The following is an 18,865-nucleotide window of genomic DNA, read 5'->3' on the forward strand; positions in this document are numbered from 1 at the left end:
CGCTTTCCTTTTTAGTTTGTGTGTAGTGTCCTAAAAAGTGCCTGAAAGGCCTTGTGGAATCTGGTAAATAAATAAAAGCTCATTTAAAAAGACACAGTTTAAAAATTATATACGGTATCTCTTTATTTCGAAATGTATTTTGCGTTCATGCGGTGCGGCGGTTGTTTTAGGGGGGGGGGGGGTGTTGGCGGCGCGGCCCGGCCCGGCCCGGCTCTCGGGGTCCTGGGCCGACGGCTCCGAGTGCGCGCCCGTTGCGCGCTCCCGCCCCCTCAGTCTCGGTGGTGCTGTCGCGCGGCGAGAAAACCGGCCGCGGCTCTTCGTTTCAACAAAAGTCCGAATCCCTCCTCCCCCTCCCCCCCCCCCCCCCCCCGGTTTCCTCCCCTCTTTTTAAATATAATTTTAAAAATTAACTTTAACTCAGAGAACGATATAAAATGCCCGCAGCCACCGCCACAAAAGCGGCAGAGTCGCGATTCTCTGCCGCCGGACCGGAGGCCGCCGCCGCCGCCGCTGTTGCCGTGAGTCTCCAGGCCGGGCAGGGGCAGGCGGCCCACCCGCAGAATGAGGCGCTCAGACAGGTTCTCAATGTCATCGACAAGAAAGTGCGGAACATGGAGAAGAAGAAGGTAAGAGAGGCCTAGGGAGAAGGAGGGCCGAGGCCCCACTGCACCAGCACAGGAGGCGTCGGCCTTTATTAAAAAAAAGAAAACCAGTTTAATAGGAGCCCCCTAACATCGCAGCAGTAGTTTACGATTTCCGTTTTTCACGCTGTGAATTCCAATCTGTGCACAAAGCAGATCTCAGCCTCCCCCTCCCCAGTTCAGATATTCGGGTTACTGGTTTAAATAGTTTACTGGAAAGGTGCACTGTAGTTTTAAAATTTAAATGGTTCTTTAATTAGGAGGATAGCGTCCTCTGCAGTCACGACCAAGAGTCCACAAGGGTGTGTTGCTTACCTGGTGCAAACTTAAAGGATATCTTGGAGCAGCTGGAGAGGAACTTGGAAAGGGAGGGGGAAGATCAAGTTGTTGTGGTCCATGTTGAGACCAGTGACATAGGGAAGAAAAGGGAGGAGGTCCTGCTAAGGAATATCAAAAGTTAGGAACTAAATTTAAAAAAAAACAGGATTTCACTGGTGGTAATCTTGGGATTGCTACCTGAGTCACATGATAATTAGCATAGGGATAAGCAGATCAGGAAGGTGAATGCATGGCTGAAAGTTTGGTTTGGGAAGGAAAGATTCCATTTCATGGGACTGTGGCACCAGTACTGGGACAGGAAGGAGCTGTACTGCTGGCATGGGTGCCACCTAACCTGGCATGGTTCCAGTGTCTTAGCAGAAAGGACAAATAGGGCTATCAATCGGACTTTAAATTAGTACGGTGGGGGGGTGGTTGGAGCGATCAGGTGAAAATAAAAAGTCTGAAGAAAAAAGAAAAATGGAGATGAGAGTGAAGGTCAGATCAAGATAAGGGACAAGGGTAACATAAACGGTCAGAGAACAAATACAGTTATAAAACATGAGTACAAAATGACTGTTTAAAAATAAAGTGAGGGGAACAATTACTAAAAACAAATTAAATTACTTGTACGCAGCATCCGAAACATAATGAGGGAACTGGAGGCAATAATTTGTAGCGAGGAACCAGATGTAGGGATAACTGAAACTAGGCTACATAAAGAAAAAGACTGGCAGTTAAATATTGCCAGACATAACGTATTTAGAAAGGATGACGGTGGGGTGGAGTAGTTGCACTAATTAGAGACAACATAATGGCAATGGAAAAAAGGGACGTAAATAATATTCAGATAGAAACAGAATCCATATGGATTGAGACAAAGGATAAGAAGGGATCGATCACGTTAATAGATATATTCTACAGACCACCTAATAGTGGAAGGGAAGTGGGGGAAGAAATATGTAAGCAAATCTATGAAATGAGTAAAAAATGTCAAATAATAATCATGGGAGATTTCAACTACCCCCAAATAAACTGGCAAGAAGAGGTAGGGAAAGGGAAAAAGAGAATGGAGTTTTTACAATGTGTACATGACCCCTTTTCTTACCCAGTATGTGAGAAGTCTAAGAGAGAAATCACTGCTGGATCTAGTAATGGGAAGTAATAAGTAAGACAAAGACCAAAATAATAGATTGGGGGAAAAAGCTAATTTTGAGAGGATAAGAATGGAACTAGGGAAGTTAAACTGGGAAAAAAATGTTGACCGAGATAGAACAGCAGTGGGAAACATTTAAAGCGGTGATCAGTAGAGTTCAGGAAAAATATAAGGGTAAAATTGAAACTAAAAAATAGGCATACCCTAAGTACATAGACAACGAAGGAGAGGATGACAAAAGGGACTATAAAGAGGTTAGGAAGTATGTCAAAAAAACAATTAGGAAAGCAAAGAGGAACTATTAAATTATCAAGGAATATAAAAAGAAATAGTGAAGTATTCTACGGACACATAAATAACAAAAGAAAAATCATGGTAAGGATAGGGCCACTAAGGCATGCACAAGATTAACTCACAGGTAATGACAGTGAAATGGCAGAAATATTGAAGTTATTTTGCCTCAGTATTTACCAGGGAGACTAACAAAGTGGACATGACATTAGAAGAGATGATCAAAAAAGGTATAAAGACATTTAAGATAGAAAGGTGGGGGAGATAATTGATAAACTAATCAAACTTAAAGAGGATAAAATCCCTGTACCGGATGGATTGTATCAGTGCATAATAAAAGAAGTTAGGGAAGAGTTATTAATTCATTAGAAAAGAAAATAGTGTTAGAGGACTGGCGGACAGCTAATATTATTCCTATATTTAAAAAGGGAGATAGAACAAGTCCAGGGAACTATAGACCAGTTAGCTTAACGTCAGTGATAGGAAAGATAATGGTATCTTTACTCAAAATATGCAATAGAAAAAAATCTAGAAAATGAAAATATAATGGTGAAGGTTATCCTATGAGGAGAGAGTGAGTAAAATTGGCCCATGTTCTCTGGAGTTTAGAAGAATGAGGTGATCTCATTGAAATGTATAAAATTCTTAGAGGGATTGACAGGGTAGATACTGAGGGGCTGTTTCTCCGCTGACTGGAGAGTCTAGAACTAGGGGTCATAGTCTCAAGATATGAGGTCGGCCATTTAGGAGAGATGAGGAAAAATTTCTTCACTGAGGGTTGGGAATCTTTGGAATTCTGTACCCCAGAGTGCTGTGGATGCTCAGTCGTTGAGTATAGTGAAGATTGAGGTCGATAGATTTTTGGACACTTAGGGGAACCAAGGGATATGGGGATAGGGCGGGAAAGTGGAGTTGAGGTAGATGATCAGCCATGATCTTATTGAACGGCGGAGCAGGCATGAGAGGCCATATGGGCCTACTCCTGCACCTATTTCTTATGTTCTTATGTTAAAATAATGCTTAATATAAAATCTTTGAAATTCAGTGGTAATTTTTTTATAATTTAACATTTTTAAATTCCAAAATGTTTTAATTTAGTTTGCCGTCATTGGTTTGCTTGAGCCACAATTTGCACTTTTCCTGGCATATCGCGGTTTGTGGATTTTTTTAGAACCAAAAATGAGTTTTAAAATCTGCAAAATGGATGTAGCTAACTTTTTTTTGACATTTGTTAGCACACAGTCTTGAATAATTTGCAGTCTGTTTTTAATGGCCTGGAAAAAGGCAAGTAGTGAATGAATGCAGCTCCATTCAAGGATGATGTCAGGAAGCATTTCTTCCCAAAGGATAGTGAAATCTGGAAAACTCTTTCCCCCAAAAAGCTGTTAAGGCTAGGTCAATAGAAAATTTCAAAATTGAGATTGATAGATTTTTGTTAGGCAAGGGTTACGGAACCAAGGCGGGTAGATGGAGTTAAGTTACCTATCAGCCATGATCTAAGTGAATGACTGAACAGGCTTGAGGGGTTGAATGGCCTACTCCTGTTCCTACGTTCCAAAGTACATACTAGACAGTAGTCATCAGCTCTCTGAAAAGAATATCTGGACTCTATTAATTGTGCTTAATCTAGTGACAAAGCAACACATTTTTGGATAGTTTTCAACAAAAATGTAATGTTTAAATAACCAATAAACCACCAAGAAATGCAAAACTGGTTTGATCCACTGCCGAAGTATAATGACCAAGACGATAGCCTGTTAAATACAATGTTTGTCTATAAAAGAATACACACAATGCATTTCTGAATAAAGCTACAATGAAATACAAATGGTCTCCCCTCAATATATAACTGCAACAACACACTGTGGAACTTGCTTCAGCTGGAAAGAACCTGACTTTCTTTTGGGTGGGGATGGGTAGCAGTCTCAATTTCATGAGCCTGATACCACAGCACAGTTATGAAATGCTGACTTTCAAATTAGGTCTAATGTCTTTCCATTTGGTGGATGAAGAAGCATCTTCATTGAGAGACCGAGTAAACCATTTTCAGAATTTGGCTGGATCTATGGTAATATCCATGATTCATTTCATTATGTCTGCAGTATGGCTGAATAACAGGATGTGTTTTTCAGCCAACTGTACCAACTTGCTTGCATTTTGTGGTGTTTGGCAGAGATGACCCATGCCAGATGGAGGATCACAAGCTGTTCCTCATATAGGTGTGTGCCTAAAGTAATTTTAAATGTTGTGGCACAGATCCACATGTCCTTCCTCAGAAAATACATCTCCTCCTGCCTCAAAATCATTTTCTCATGGAGACTGTGCCCATCCTGCTCATAGACAAAAGAATATTTTATAATGGGAAACTAATTTGACCAGTCAGTTGGGGAAAAGTACATGTGGCTTTGTAATTAGCCACATGTATTGTGGAAACAGTGGTGCATCTGAAGCCTCCGCGATAGGAATAGTGCAAATCCAACTCCTTTCTTTCGTCCTGTACCCCAACTACCAAAGTTGCTTCAACAAATTGTATGACTGTGCTGCAAAAACTGGGAAGATTTTACGGAAGTCTTTGCCATGTTAAGATCAAAATTCCACGTCTCCCCCTGCCCGCAAATCATTCTTATTTGCTGTGCTCATCTTGGTCACAGATAAAATAATATTGTATAATGAGGGAATAGTTTAACTGAAACAGTTTTTTGATCTAGTCAGGCTGGTTGCTGAACAGGACTAGTCCACGAGAATCAAGTCCAGATGAAAATATGGAACAAAATTTGCTTCAATTCAAACTGATACTCCAGAATTAATTTGGTCGTCCTGTGTTCAGATTGGGAAAAATACCACCTCTTGCTGCAATCCCATTGAAAACACTATGCGGAATAGCTATTTTGTGTTTGATTTGTGTTGTCAGCATTTAAGTAGCTGAGTGTAGGAATGCCTTCTCAATGACATTTTCTGTCCCAGTTCCCTTCGAGGCATATGGGGCTATTTTAATTGTATTTTCAAGCTGATTTCAAGATATTGTAATGAGAAAGGTGTCGTTGCAACATTTTGCACATTTAAAATTGCTAGAGCTTCAGCAGAGAGGTATATATTGTCTTTAAATGGCTAATCCTCTGTTTTTCCAGTCTTCTTCCTTATTTCATTTAAATGTGAGCTGTTGCTGTGGTATGATTTTATGGGTGCCTGCAGACTTCAGCACTTCACTCAAGTGGCCATTCTTCATGTGAGCCTGCTCACTCACGGTTGGTGGGCTGTTTAAGCATGGAACCAAGCCAAGCACAACTTGTCCTCACCTGATGCATGCGCGCTTTTCATGAAGTGATCACTGGCAATTAGGAGTGAGAACACTGGCTGACTTTTTTTCATTAGCTCAGGGCCACTGGGACCAATCATAACTGCTGTTTTACTTGAGTTAGCTTGCTTAACACAGACTTGGGACCTTCTGGTCTGTAGGGTTCACTGCTACACAGGGTATTGCCACTAAGTCATTGGGGGAGCTTCTTACTTTAAATTGCTTCTAGATGCAAATCATGTATTTTCCAGACCCATTTTTTTTTAATAATGCACTTCTGCTTTTGAAATGGGTAGATTACTTTTTGAATTAAGATATGTAGGGTGGGGAAAGTATTTTCTGCACTCATACTTGCTTTGCAGCTTAGTGGAGCCCTTGAATTTTTGTGGAAAAAAATTGGGCATGTACAGAACAAAACAAGGTCAATCCTTATGTGAATCCTTTCATGTTCTTGCTCTTTTCATGTCTTTCTTGACTCCTGGCTCTTCTCTCCCCGCCCACCGGCTGCCGCCCCCCCCCCCCCTTCACATGCCCACCGTGTCATGTAACTGTCATTGAAGAGGCAAAGCAATGTGGTAGGGCAGAAATAATCATACATATTTTCTGGTCCCGCCTAAAGATCGATCAACAGCAACAACAACTTGCATTTATATAGTGCCTTTAATGTAGTAACACGTCCCAAGGCGCTTTACAGGAGCGTTACCATCAAAATTTGACACCGAGCCACATAAGGAAATATTAGGTCAAAAGCTTGGTCAACGAGGTAGGTTTTAAGGAGCATCCTAAAGGAGAGAGAGAGGTGAACGGGTTTAGGGAGGGAATTCCAGAGCTTAGGGTCTAGGCAGCTGAAGGCATAGCAGTCAGTGGTGCAGTGATTAAAATCGAGGATGCGCAGGAGGCACGAATTGGAGGATCGCAGAGATCTTGGAGGGTTGTAGGGCTGGAGGAGGTTACAGAGATAGGGAGAGGTGAGGCCATGGAGGGATTTGAAAACAAGGATGAGAATTTTAAAATCAAGGCATTCCCGGAGTGGGAGCCAATGTAGGTCAATGAGCACAGGGGTGATGGTTGAACAGGACTTGGTTCGAGTTAGGATACGGGCAGCAGAGTATTGGATGAGCTCAAGTTTACGGAGGGTGGAAAGTGGGAGGCGAGCCAGGAGAGCATTTGAATAGTTGAATCTAGAGTTAACAAAGGCATGGATGAGGGTTTCAGCGGCAGATGAGCTGATGCAGGGGCGGAGATGGGCGATGTTACGGAGGTGGAAGAAGGCGGTCTTGGTGATGGAGCAGATATGGTCGGAAGCTCATCTCAGTCAAAAAGGACGCCGAAGTTGCGAACGGTCTTGTTCAGCCTCAGACAATGGCCGGGGGAAGTGATGGATTTGGTGGCTAGGAAACGGAGTTTGCAGCGGGGACCAAAGACAATGGCTTCGGTCTTCCCAATATATGGTTGAAGGAAATTTTTGCTCATCCAGTACTGGATGTCAGTCAAGCAGTGTGACAAATCAGAGACAGTGGAGGAGTCGATAGAGGTGGTGGTGAGGTAGAACTGGGTGTTGTCAGCATACATGAGGAATCTGACGTGTTTTTGGATGATGTCGCTGAGGGGCAGCATGTAGATGTGAAAAAGGAGGCCAAGGATAGATCCTTGGGAGACTCCAGAGGTAATGAAGCGGGAAGAGAAGCCATTGCAGGTGATTCTCTGGCTGCGACTGGATAGATAGGAATGGAATCAGGTGAACGCAGTCCCACCCAGCGGAATGACAGGGGAGAGGCGTTGGAGGAGGATGGTGTGGTCAACTGTCAAAGGCTGCAGACAGGTTGAGATGGAGGCGGGGGAATAGTTTACCACGGTTATAGTCACATGGGATATAATTTGTGACTTTGATAAGGGCCAATTCAATACTATGGCAAGGGCGGAAACCTGATTGGGGGCATTCAAACATGGAGTTGCAAGAAAGATGGGCACAGATTTGGGAGGTGACAACATGTTCAAGGACTTTGGAGATAAAAGGGAGGTTGGAGATGGGGTGGTAGTTTGCAAGGACAGAGGGGTCAAGGTCAGTTTTATGAGGAGGGGGATGATGATGGCAGATTTGAAGGTGAGGGGGACAGTGCATGAGGAGAGGAAACTGTTAACAATATCAGCTAACATGGGGGCCAGGAAGGGAAGTTGGGTGGTCAGCAGTTTGATGGGAATAGATTTGAGGGAGCAAGAGGTAGGTCTCATGGTCAAGATGAGCTCAGAGAGGGCATGAGGGGAGATGTGAGTCCTTGAAGTACCCAATCAAATACGGTCCCCACCACTTATACCACCCACGTTTATGTCGGGTAACAGTCTATACCGGGCAATTTTCCATCACCATAGAAATCAACTGTAAAGGCACCGCTTAAAATTCAGTAACCTTTTTGCACCTTATTAAAGTGCGAATAACCTTAATTACTTTTCTGTACCTACCGTTGAAACTTATAGGTTGAAAGGAATAAATTAACCGAAGACAGGCTTCCTTGTCGTTTGAAATTTACTCATTTCACACAAATAAGATGTCGAAGTCACCAGTGCTGCAGGGCGAATGGCAGTGGCGCTTGCTGCTAACCAGTTGTGAGCTGGTCAGTTTGAGTTCCTGAACTGCTGTCGCTGCTTTTGAAACACGGAAGTTTCAAATAACATTTAACAAGGCGGTGAGGCAAATACATTAAAATCAACTGAAGTGTCAGCACTGTTTTTTGTAGTCATGATGTGGAGATGCCGGTGATGGACTGGGGTTGACAATTGTAAACAATTTTACAACACCAAGTTATAGTCCAGCAATTTTATTTTAAATTCACAAGCTTTCGGAGGCTTCCCCCTTCGTCAGGGGAAGCCTCCGAAAGCTTGTGAATTTAAAATAAAATTGCTGGACTATAACTTGGTGTTGTAAAATTGTTTACAACTGTTTTTTGTAGTTTTTGATTCCGAACCCAGTATCTGTCATATGCTGCTACCTTTAACACAGTTGGATTTATTTTGTACCTTTCAAGGCTACACTCCGAATCTTCTGGAGGATGTCTGTGCTATGATGGTTTTACTGCCCAATGCATATAGCGGGCGAATTGCGTTAACACCAACATGCCCACTATAAATGGAGGTGACTGTACTACCAACTACATTTACTGAGGCACCAAAATGGGCAAGCTCTTGGGTTTCATTCTAACCACAGCTTGTTGTTGCATCCCATCAAGGTGGTAGTAAGAGGGCCTCCCTATTCAGTTAACATGCTTTGAAACACTGGAACATAAATAACCTGGTTTGAGTAAATTACATACGCTGTTGTGCCAGTACGCTTGAGGCCTTCTGCGACCAGTGGGTACTGCAGGGGCTGAAGTGTGTGCTGGACACAGGTGGAAACATTATTATTTAATTGTTAAGTTTCTGTTTATGATTTGGGTTTTATTAGTTGTGCCCCTCTTAAAAAGAGGGCACTTTTGTTTGATGATCTCTTTAAGAGCCTAATAGAGGCATACACTCTTGAGGTTGAACCACAGGAAATTTTTAAGAAACTGATCCCTGTAATTGGCTTACTTTTGGCTAGTCAGCATGCTGACAACACTCTTTGCATGCAGTTCGTGCACCCTTGGGACAATTTCCAAAACTCTTGTGGTGCAACCAAAATCACATCACCTGGCACTGTAGGTAAGCAAGCATGGGAGTATGTAGTAATACACAGTAATTGCCAGTCCAGAGGAAAAGCTTTTTTTTTCTGCTTCTGATAGACTAGTCACTTGTAGATGTGTTTATTAATAGTTTGATTATTGTGCCTCAATAGATAAATTAGTGTTGAATTATACCTCTTTCCTTCCACCTCTATAGCCTGGCTGAGATTAGGCGTCCTGTTCACAACCAGTAATCATTTGTAAGTGTTAAACCTGAAGAGCAGTGAATTATAGCCAGATGCAAGCCTTGGTTCTCTACTGTGAACTGCCAACATGAGTAGATTTTAACAAATTAATGAATCTAACACAAAAGAAGGTTTTTTAAAAAAAATAAAAAGCAAAATACTGCAGATGCTGGAACTCTGAAATAAAAAGAGAAAATGCTGTAAATACTCAGCTGGTCAGGCAGCATCTGTGGGGATGAAAGTAGGGCTAATGTTTCAGGTTGATGATCTTTTGTCAGAAACTGGAGATGTTACAGGTGAACAACTTATCAGGAGGAATAGAGCCAGGGAAAAGGAGGCAAGCTTGAGGAAAAGCACCTCATCTTTCTACTAGGTACTTAACAGGCCTCTGGCCATAACATTGACATTAACAATTTCATACTTAAACCACAGCACCCATTTTCTCTGGGACAGCAGGTGCTGGTAACATATAATAGGTGCACCAGTGCTTCCGAGAATGGGGAAGGTTGTGGGCTGGTGCTTGGAATGGAGATTTACTATCTCTACGTGGCCAGCAGGGTGGTCTGCACCTCTGGTCTCTGCTGCCTTTTTCTCCCAACATACTCCTGGACCACTGGAGCCTTCTGCTTTGCCAGATTTTCCACCCCCACCCCTCCCCCCCTCTGCTATTTGCTGTAACCGTTTATGCATCCTCTGGGTCTCAGATACGTCTTTTATCTTTTTTTAATCTGACTCATTATCACTTCTGTCAAACAATTAACTCCTGTCCTCCTTTTACCTGGCATTGTTACTTCTTATAAGCTGTTTACCTGTAACACCTCCCAGTTCTGACAAAAGGTCATCTGCCTGAAATGTTAACCCTAGCTTCCTTTCTCCACAGATGCTGCTTGACCTGTTGTGTTTCCAGAATTTTCTATTTTACAACAGAAAAATAGTTTTATCTTCAGTAAAATTGGATCACAGTAAAGCAGGGCAGAAAGTTTGTTTTGAAACACTCTTAAATGTAATGAACATGGGGAGAAAGAGAATCTCATCCTGATCCAAACGTAAATTCAGACTTGTCATTCATTGGAGACTGATCCAGATGTAGTAGTTTCTTAATCAAAATAATCCACCGTTGTACACTTATAACTCCATTTTGTATTTGGTGTAATAACAGATCTTGTCTGTAGAAAGATTTGCTACAGTTCTGGGTAGAATGATCTCAGTCCTGTAGATTTAGCTCTTTGGATGCCATTTGTTACAACTGCAAGCTTGTAGGTTAGGATTGAACCCTCACTTTTAATTTTGATGGGCCCAGATTGTGCTGTAGCAGGGCATCTAACGGTGTTTTCTATTAGTTATACTTGCCCCTGCACCCTTCAGTTCAATGTTTGCCCACAAAGTTGCTGAAACAGCGAGCTGATAACGGCGCAGCGAGGGAAACGGGGCATATCTCCTTAACCAACTAGATTTAAAAATTGAGAAATAAACAGCAGAAGGACTGAGAAGGAGGGTGAATTCAAGGGGGTGAATTCAATGTCAAATCAGGAATAGAAAGAGAAATAGAGAGGGAAAGAAAGATTGGATTGAGAGAAAAAAAGACAAAGGATAAGTAAGAATTTAAAAAAAAATTAATTTGACATTTTAAAAATCTCCCCAAAAAATTCAAAACCTGAAGGAATGAGACTCCACACTTGGAATAGTTATTTTTCAGTGCCAGAGAGGTTGATTGGCAGTAATTAGCAGCACCATGTTAAAAGGATACGTAGGCTACTAATTACTAGCCGGCAGGTTTAGTTCGTATTTACCGTGCAAATACAGCAACTTTGACACTCCATGCATGTCAATGGTGAGGCAGACAGTGAAATGCCGTTTTCGCGAAGCTAACTTCGGAGCGGCGCATCTTGGACAGTAACTTCTGGATATTTGCATTTGCTCCTTGCCTGATGTTGCTGTACCATTTACACACAAATAATGGCGCGTGCCATTAGCCTCACTGTTATTTTGACAGCAAATTCTAGCCCGATGTGTTTATGCTGATGGATATATTGTTTCTGGCAGTTTTTCCTGGTAGCAGAGCAAATCCAATTTGAGGCAAGACTTGTTGGATTGGTCTAATAGCATGAATGAATGCTGGGCTTAAGAGATACTAAGCTGTGAACTTTGCTCGTGACTGATTGCTGACTAGCTGAATTTAAAAAGAAAAGTAAGCAATAAACTAAAGCCTGGATTAACCAATGTATAGTAGCACATTGTATATCATCTACCACTACAATAAATCACCAAGTGCAAGTTTTTCTTAGTGTGCAATTGGTTTAGATGTTTTCGCTAAGGGACTGAACGCTTCTGGTTCTCAAGCTTTATTGTAGCAAATACCTGTCTAGATTGCACAATGAGCTGGAGCCTTCCATCAAAATTGTCATTTTGCAGTTCAAACATTTTTGTATACTTGGTCAGTTATTTCTAGAAGAACAATCAAACCACTAGAATGGATGCATTTTACTGTCTTGATATGAATACAGGTTGGGGATTGGAGAAAAATCTGGTGAAATGAGAATTGGTCTTACAATCAGTTCGTGAGACATGAGCAGTTTTCTACACTGTAATGGAAAAAATTAGACTTGTACAATAAAGTTATTTGGTTACGTATAATGTCATTTCTTACTAATCTGAGTTGATCGTAAATTTCAGGACTAGGTAGAGCCAAGCGTTTGCACAGAAGATATGTTGGACATGTATTGCCTGAAGAATACAATTGATGCCTATCTGATGTTGCCCATTGGACCCTCCTTAGTTTTACTCATTTGAGAGTAATTTGATTTCTGTACATTTTTGTACGGTGCTAATATGCTACATGTGGTTGACACTGGAGCAATTCTGAAAAGTAGCTTGGTATTACAGAAGATTTCTGCATGTAATCTCTTGAGAAGGTCAGCTTAAATACTTTATTGCCTCTATCATACTTCAGACTGCATTCGGCAATGCACCTCAGAGGAGGCAGCTATGTGATCGAGAGCTTATGGGGAAGCTGGTGATTACATCCTTTTGGTTTTATCCATTTATCAAGCCATGGGTTAAAATTTTTCAGGAAATTTAAGTCCAACCCTTTGCCAATTCTTTGGGGTTTTAATTGATTATACCTCAGGATCTCTGTGGGCACCTTTTTAGATATTACTTGCAGTGTGTTATTGCATTCTGGGCAGGTGATGCCAGTTCTTGCTGCCTTTATGAGCTGATTAGATTCAAATATTTGGTGTTCATCTTCGCTTGCTTAAACTGAACCCCCACCGCCCAGTTAGTTGGGCAAGGGTACTGGCTGTATGTCCCCTGTGCCCTAAGTCACAGAGATGTCCCATGTAGTTCGGGATTTAGTGATCTTTATTCTGTGTTTTGCTGCATCTGAAATATGGGTTTGGCTGTTGCTTTGAAAATGTCATGACTTTTTTAAAGTTAGGCTGCTTTTTACTTAAATATGTACTGGTTTGCTGTTTTCATGTTCGAAGGGAAGCAAGAATAGTGTGTTTTTGCTAGATCATTTATAACTGACATAGATGGATGTACAAAATTTACAGTAGTGTCGTCTTGTTTACAGGGTTTATTTTGCTGGTGTGGTGAGTTCAATTGTTCTGAAGTTCGTTTGAGTCTTTGCAAGCATAAGCAGGCAGATGTTATGTTATTTCTCTCTGCCTCATGGTATTTTCTAGATTTGAGGTGGTTGAACATTGTTTTTCCAGAAAGATTTTAATATGGTTTCTGGACATCACTGATGAATTCTTCTGTTGTATAACTTGGCTGTTTTCCGTAGTTGAAATCCTCCTCCTGACTTCCCCTGCTAACCATGTGCTTTTTAAGTTTCCTCTGTGACTGGCTCTGCTCCTTAATTTTTGCATGCAGTGTTGAATATGGCAAGTGTATCAGTAATGCCAAAAGTAACCATTGTGCTGACTTCACTAATCCACAGTTCAACATATTGCACAAAAAAAATCCCCAGGGCTGTGAACAAGGACAAAATTGAATTGATGCACGTACAAATTTAGCCAGAAAAATCAAAGACCATGAGGCTGGTGTATTGATTTAAAAAAAACTACATTGTGAGTTGGAGAACACAATTGTCTCGAACGTGACCACTGCTAACGCAGCTCATGGACAGCCGCAAGAGGATGCATGAGAGTGATTGCTAGAAACTTCTCTGCTGTTTTACTTTTTGTTTTTTCTGCATTTATTTTAGGCTGTGACCTTTTTTTAAAAAAAGGTAGATTTTGCAATGAATGCTAGTTCAACAAACGCATATCTTGAATTTTCCATTTGAGAATTGTTCGCTTGAGGACTAACCTGTACTGCATTGGAACTTTAAAGGATAAAGAGTGTGAGCACTTTTTTGAAATTAAGTGGTCCCAATACTTGTCTATAAGATGCAGCAAATACTTAGTTTCTGATGGATGAACCCTGCAGCCTTAATTTCTAGCCCACTCCCCTTTTGACTAATTTGCATTTTTTTTTCCTGAGCCTGTTAAAATCTGATGTACTGCCATAATAGAGTCGGCCACTTCACCTTGAATCTAGGTTTGAATCTCGCCTGTTTTGGTTATATCTTCCTCCTTTGCGCTTGTATGGGGCCTTAACTGAAATTGTTCTGGACAGTCGTCTCCTCATTTCTTGTGAGTTAGGTCTAGAGAATCCTATCCATAATTGAACTATGGTGTTGGCTGTACTTAGATGTCATAAGCACATTAGTTGGCAGATTAAATTCACAGTAGGTGGCACACTATAGTTACGACTTTTTGTTGGGTCAGAAGAAAGCTTGTATTTGATCCATGCAATATCTGACATTTAATTTCTTAACATTGGATGTTAAAAATAGTTTCCTCTTTTGAAATCCTATGAAAATTCACAATTTATAGTGGGCGATCTATATTGTTTGCTACTTAGTGCCATTCTCCACTTAGTGCCATGTATGGCACATAGAAATGTTCACCAGCAATGATGGACATTGCTGGAGGCTTTTTTTCTGACAAATAGGCTGGTGAGTCGGCCTGCTCACAGAAGTCAAGAAAGTGGATTTTGCTTTTATGCAATTTCTATTTGAAGATGATTCATACTGCTCTATACCTGCAGCCTTATCAGGAAGTGGAGTAATGGCTACAATTGGAAAAATGAGTGAACATCAGCAAAGAAACTACTTCACAAACCACTGTGGAAGTTAATCCAAAAAAAATCACAAGTATACTTGTCTTTGTGGCTTTTAATTTTTTTTAACATTTACAATCTGTTAAATGCTTACATGCTACTTTTAAAATGTGCAATTTGCATGTACACTTGTTGGCATTGATCAACAAGCTCTTACCATGCTTCAAGCAAAATACCACTAAGCTTCATGAAGGACTTAGGTTGTCAGTATCCAGTCGGTGCCGTTTCCAGCTTGTACAGTAATCTGTTTTTTTAAAAAAAAGTGTCATATTAGGTACAGCACAGGAGGTGGCCATCGGTGCCTGTGCCGGCTCTTTGAAAGAGCTATCCAATTAGTCCCATTCCCTTGCTCTTTTCCCATAGCCCTGTAAATTTTTTCCCTTCAAGTATTTATCCAATTCCCTTTTGAAAGTTACTATTGAATCTACTTTCACCACCCTTTCAGGCAGTGCATTCCAGATCATTACAACTTGCTGCGTAAAAAAAAGTTTTTCCTTATGTCGCCTCTGGCTCTTTTGCCAGTCACCTTAAATCTGTATCCTCCAGTTACTGACCTTTTTGCCACTGGAAACAGAGTAAATAAGGAGAAAATATCAAAACCGTTCATGATTTTGAACATCTCATCAAATTTCCCCACAACCTTCTCTGTTCTAAGGAGAACAACCCCAATGTCTTCAATCTCTCCACATAACTGCAGTCCCTCATCCCTGGTACCATTCTAGTAAATCTCTTCTGCACCCTCTAAGGCCTTGACATCCTTCCAAAAGTGTGGTGATCAAGTATGACGCATTAAGGTGTCAATTTAATGTTTCAAGTACAGAATGTTTACAGACAAGGTTCAAAGCACCAATTATTCATAAAATTTCCTTTCTTTTGATGTGCCTGAAGGAGAGGAGACATAATCTGTCGAATTTGACTATTTGAGTTTGCTACTAAAGGTAGCATATTGCTTCTTACACTGGCTCCAATAGGAAATGTGGACAGTTCAGAGTGTATCCATTTATATCTGGATGCCAGCTGTTGATGAGGGAATAGTTGAACCCTGGTAATCAGATACTTATTTTTGAAATGGCAATTTGGTGTTGAGAAAATAAGATAAAGCGGTACTGGGGTTTGATTTGGAGTGGAGCAATGATGAATTCACAATTTCAGCCCATGGAAGGGCGGTTTAAAAAAAAAAGTGGGGACATTGGCTACCTGTACAAGGCTACTCATACTTTGCCTGGTGTAAAATTTGCCTTGTACTATAGGTGAATCTTGGTAACACTCTGGAGAATTGTAGAGTACACGCAATCAGAAGTTCCAGTCATGACTCTCTCATTTTGACTGCAGGTCTGATGGCAATTGCTACTGGCAGCAGTAGTGTGCTAACTCAGTAACTGGAGTGACCTTCACATATTTTCACATTTGTCTTCTGGTTTATGCCATCTGAAAAAACTTAATTGAGTTTAATGAATAATAGAAGGTGGTTCTGTTCTTTGTTTTGTCCCACCCCAAGCATTGTAAGATTTCCAGTGCCCTTTATATCCTTGATTGTGGTGTTCCACTGTATATGTGGGCTATATTAATCAAGTTGTATTTTGTCATGGTTTAAGCATCTGAGCACAAACTCCATGGAAAGTAGATGTATATAAGCATTCAGTGCAGTATCTGCAGCATGTGTATTTGAAACAAGAAATGTGGGAGATAAAATGGAAAGGGATACTCTTCAGTAACCATTCTGTAGTTTATGTGGGAGGTTCTAAACTTTTTTTGATGGATTTTGGTGCTGTATTATCTAGTCTTTGGATTTTGAAGACTGAAAACTCAGCGCATTTGTTATATTCAGATATTTGCAACATTTTGATCTGGGAATTCCTTTTTGTTAAAGGGCAAGCTGGATGACTACCAAGAAAGACTCGACAGAGGAGAAGTCCTTAATCAAGACCAATTGGTAAGTGACTTCTGGATTTTAAAAAACCTGTAATTGCTAGAAATGAACATGCTCACATTTGGGATAGACATCTTTTTTTCTGGCAAGGTCAGTTCCCCGCCACCCCCCCCCCCCCCATATTGTGTAGTGTCTCAGCCAAATACTGGCAAAATTGTGCCTAAAATGATAGTTGATGGGGGATCTATCCTTTTGTACCAGCAGAGTGGAAGCTATTTTAACCTTATATTCGGATTAAATGGATTGTGCAATGACTTGCGTGTGAAGTACATTTGCCCCTCCACGCAGTTTTTCTTTTAAAAAAGCTTTACTGTAACTACACGTGTAGCTCAGAAGAGGTAGTCTTGTACTTTCTTTTTTTAACAAATTGTTGTTTTTGAGCACTTTCACCAATTCCTTCCTATAACTACTACAGAGTTGTCTTTTCTACTGTTGGAAATTATGTTGGCATAAACCTTAGTTGATCATTTGTAGCAATAAGAAGCATGTCATCCGGTACGATTGTTTTGAAAAAGCTTTTGTAAAATCAGATGAAGATGGTCTGTTTCCCAATCATTTTCTTGGCTAAGATTGGACAACTGAATCTTGCTTGCTTCTTTGCATGCATGAATATTGATTGAAGCCAACAAATCCGGTTGGCTATGTTTTAGGGTGTTTTCTAATAGTACACTAATTTCTTTAATGCCTTGGCCTGCATTATACACTTTGCTATTTTTTTGCACCACAAGTATAAATTTAGTAGCACTGTCCAAGTTTGTTTCGCCTGTGGGTAAAGTTAAGGTTTGACTGAGGTTTTTAAAATTGCTTTTCCTTCCAGAGTAAAGTCTGATATTTTCCATGTTCTGGTTAAATCTGTAAGCTGCAAAAAAGATCATTTTCATTCGTCATGAGTAATGCATCAGGTATCTCCCATTGACCACACCTTGGCAGCATGTAGGTTCTATAGTATGTTTTGGGAAAGATCTAAGAGGTGTAAAAAGTCAACAGTATGGCTTTTACAGGCTTGACATTGCAGAATCCTCTTGATTTTTCCCTTATTGCTTCTACCCAAATATAAATCCAAAGACTTATGTAGTGAGTAAAAGTGGGGTTTATATAGATTTTTACATCTACCAGGAAAACTCAAAACTAAATATTTCTTCTATGGTACTGGGGGTTTAATTCTTAGCAGTAATAATCATATATTGTACATTGACTTCACTTGCGGAAACCATTCGGCAGTTAGCTAGCCTTGATGAGAATTTGTCAGTTCTTTGGCTTGCAAGATTTATGAATAAGGACAAAATACCTTTTTAAAGATAAATAAAAACACATTTTCATTTTCTTGTAGGAAGCTGTTGGAAAGTTACAGGAAGTTGCAAATAACCTGGAGTTTGCTCGTGAACTACAGCGGAGCTTCATTACATTAGGCCAAGATGTAAGTATGCAAGAGATGGGGGGAGAGTGGGGAAGTTAATTGGATATAGTTAACATTGTCGTATTACTAACTTTTTCACCTTTCAAAATGTGTACTTGCTACATAGATGCATCATTTTCTCCAGCACTTGCTGCATATAGTCTTGTTCCGTTATTTCACTTAATGTTTTTTTTACTCAGTAGTTGCCGACAAAAATTCTTGTTTGGTGTCCACTTTGGTTCTTTGTGGTTAATTTGTGTTTCTAAAACTTCTTCCAAGGAATAATAAGTTCACTTAAAAAATAAATCACTACTACATTGCCTTCGTGTTGACTTGGCTTTGGGTTGTGTTATTAGTATCTGTCACATTCTGCCATAACGCTCTTTTCAGAAATGGATACCCGCAGCTTTCGGATATACGCATCTTGCTCCAAATTTTCTAGTGAGTCATTGTGACGGATCAACGCTTTCAAAATGATTTTGAAAGGAAGACTGATCTTGCTTCAGCTCCCCTAAGAAACCCAGAAACTGATGATCCAGGTTGGAGACTAGAATGCAGATCAATGGACAATGGTGGTGCAAAGCCATACATTTCTGTGACCTAAGTTTATATCCAACAGCTTGATGCAATGAGAATTTATTGAGCTATTGTCAGGGCTTTGGTCTGTATCTAAATGTTATATATACTGCGCCTAGAATTGCTTGATACTGACACTGTCCAAAACGGAAAGTGTTCCATTCTGCGGTATCGACATTCCTTACGTTGAGCAGAAAGATCTCACATTCATCT

At 40.6% G+C, this 18,865-nt stretch overlaps 1 protein-coding gene across 4 annotated transcripts in view; it reads left to right on the plus strand.

Moving 5' to 3' along the window:
• Positions 1–362: 362 nt before the first annotated feature.
• The window catches only part of caprin1b (cell cycle associated protein 1b), an 86,315-nt gene continuing 67,812 nt past the window's right edge, over positions 363–18,865 (plus strand). Inside the window, exons 1-3 of one of the 4 annotated variants that reach the window (XM_067994026.1) lie at positions 363–626; positions 16,621–16,683; positions 18,011–18,097. In XM_067994026.1, coding sequence (XP_067850127.1) covers positions 435–626; positions 16,621–16,683; positions 18,011–18,097 — 342 coding nt within the window. In that variant the 5' untranslated portion in view covers positions 363–434. The remainder of the gene's footprint in view (positions 627–16,620; positions 16,684–18,010; positions 18,098–18,865) is intronic. The other 3 variants (XM_067994027.1, XM_067994024.1, XM_067994025.1) reach the window with 3 other exon arrangements.

The sequence above is a fragment of the Heptranchias perlo genome, chromosome 12 (assembly GCF_035084215.1).
Source record: "Heptranchias perlo isolate sHepPer1 chromosome 12, sHepPer1.hap1, whole genome shotgun sequence".
NCBI lineage: Eukaryota > Metazoa > Chordata > Chondrichthyes > Hexanchiformes > Hexanchidae > Heptranchias > Heptranchias perlo.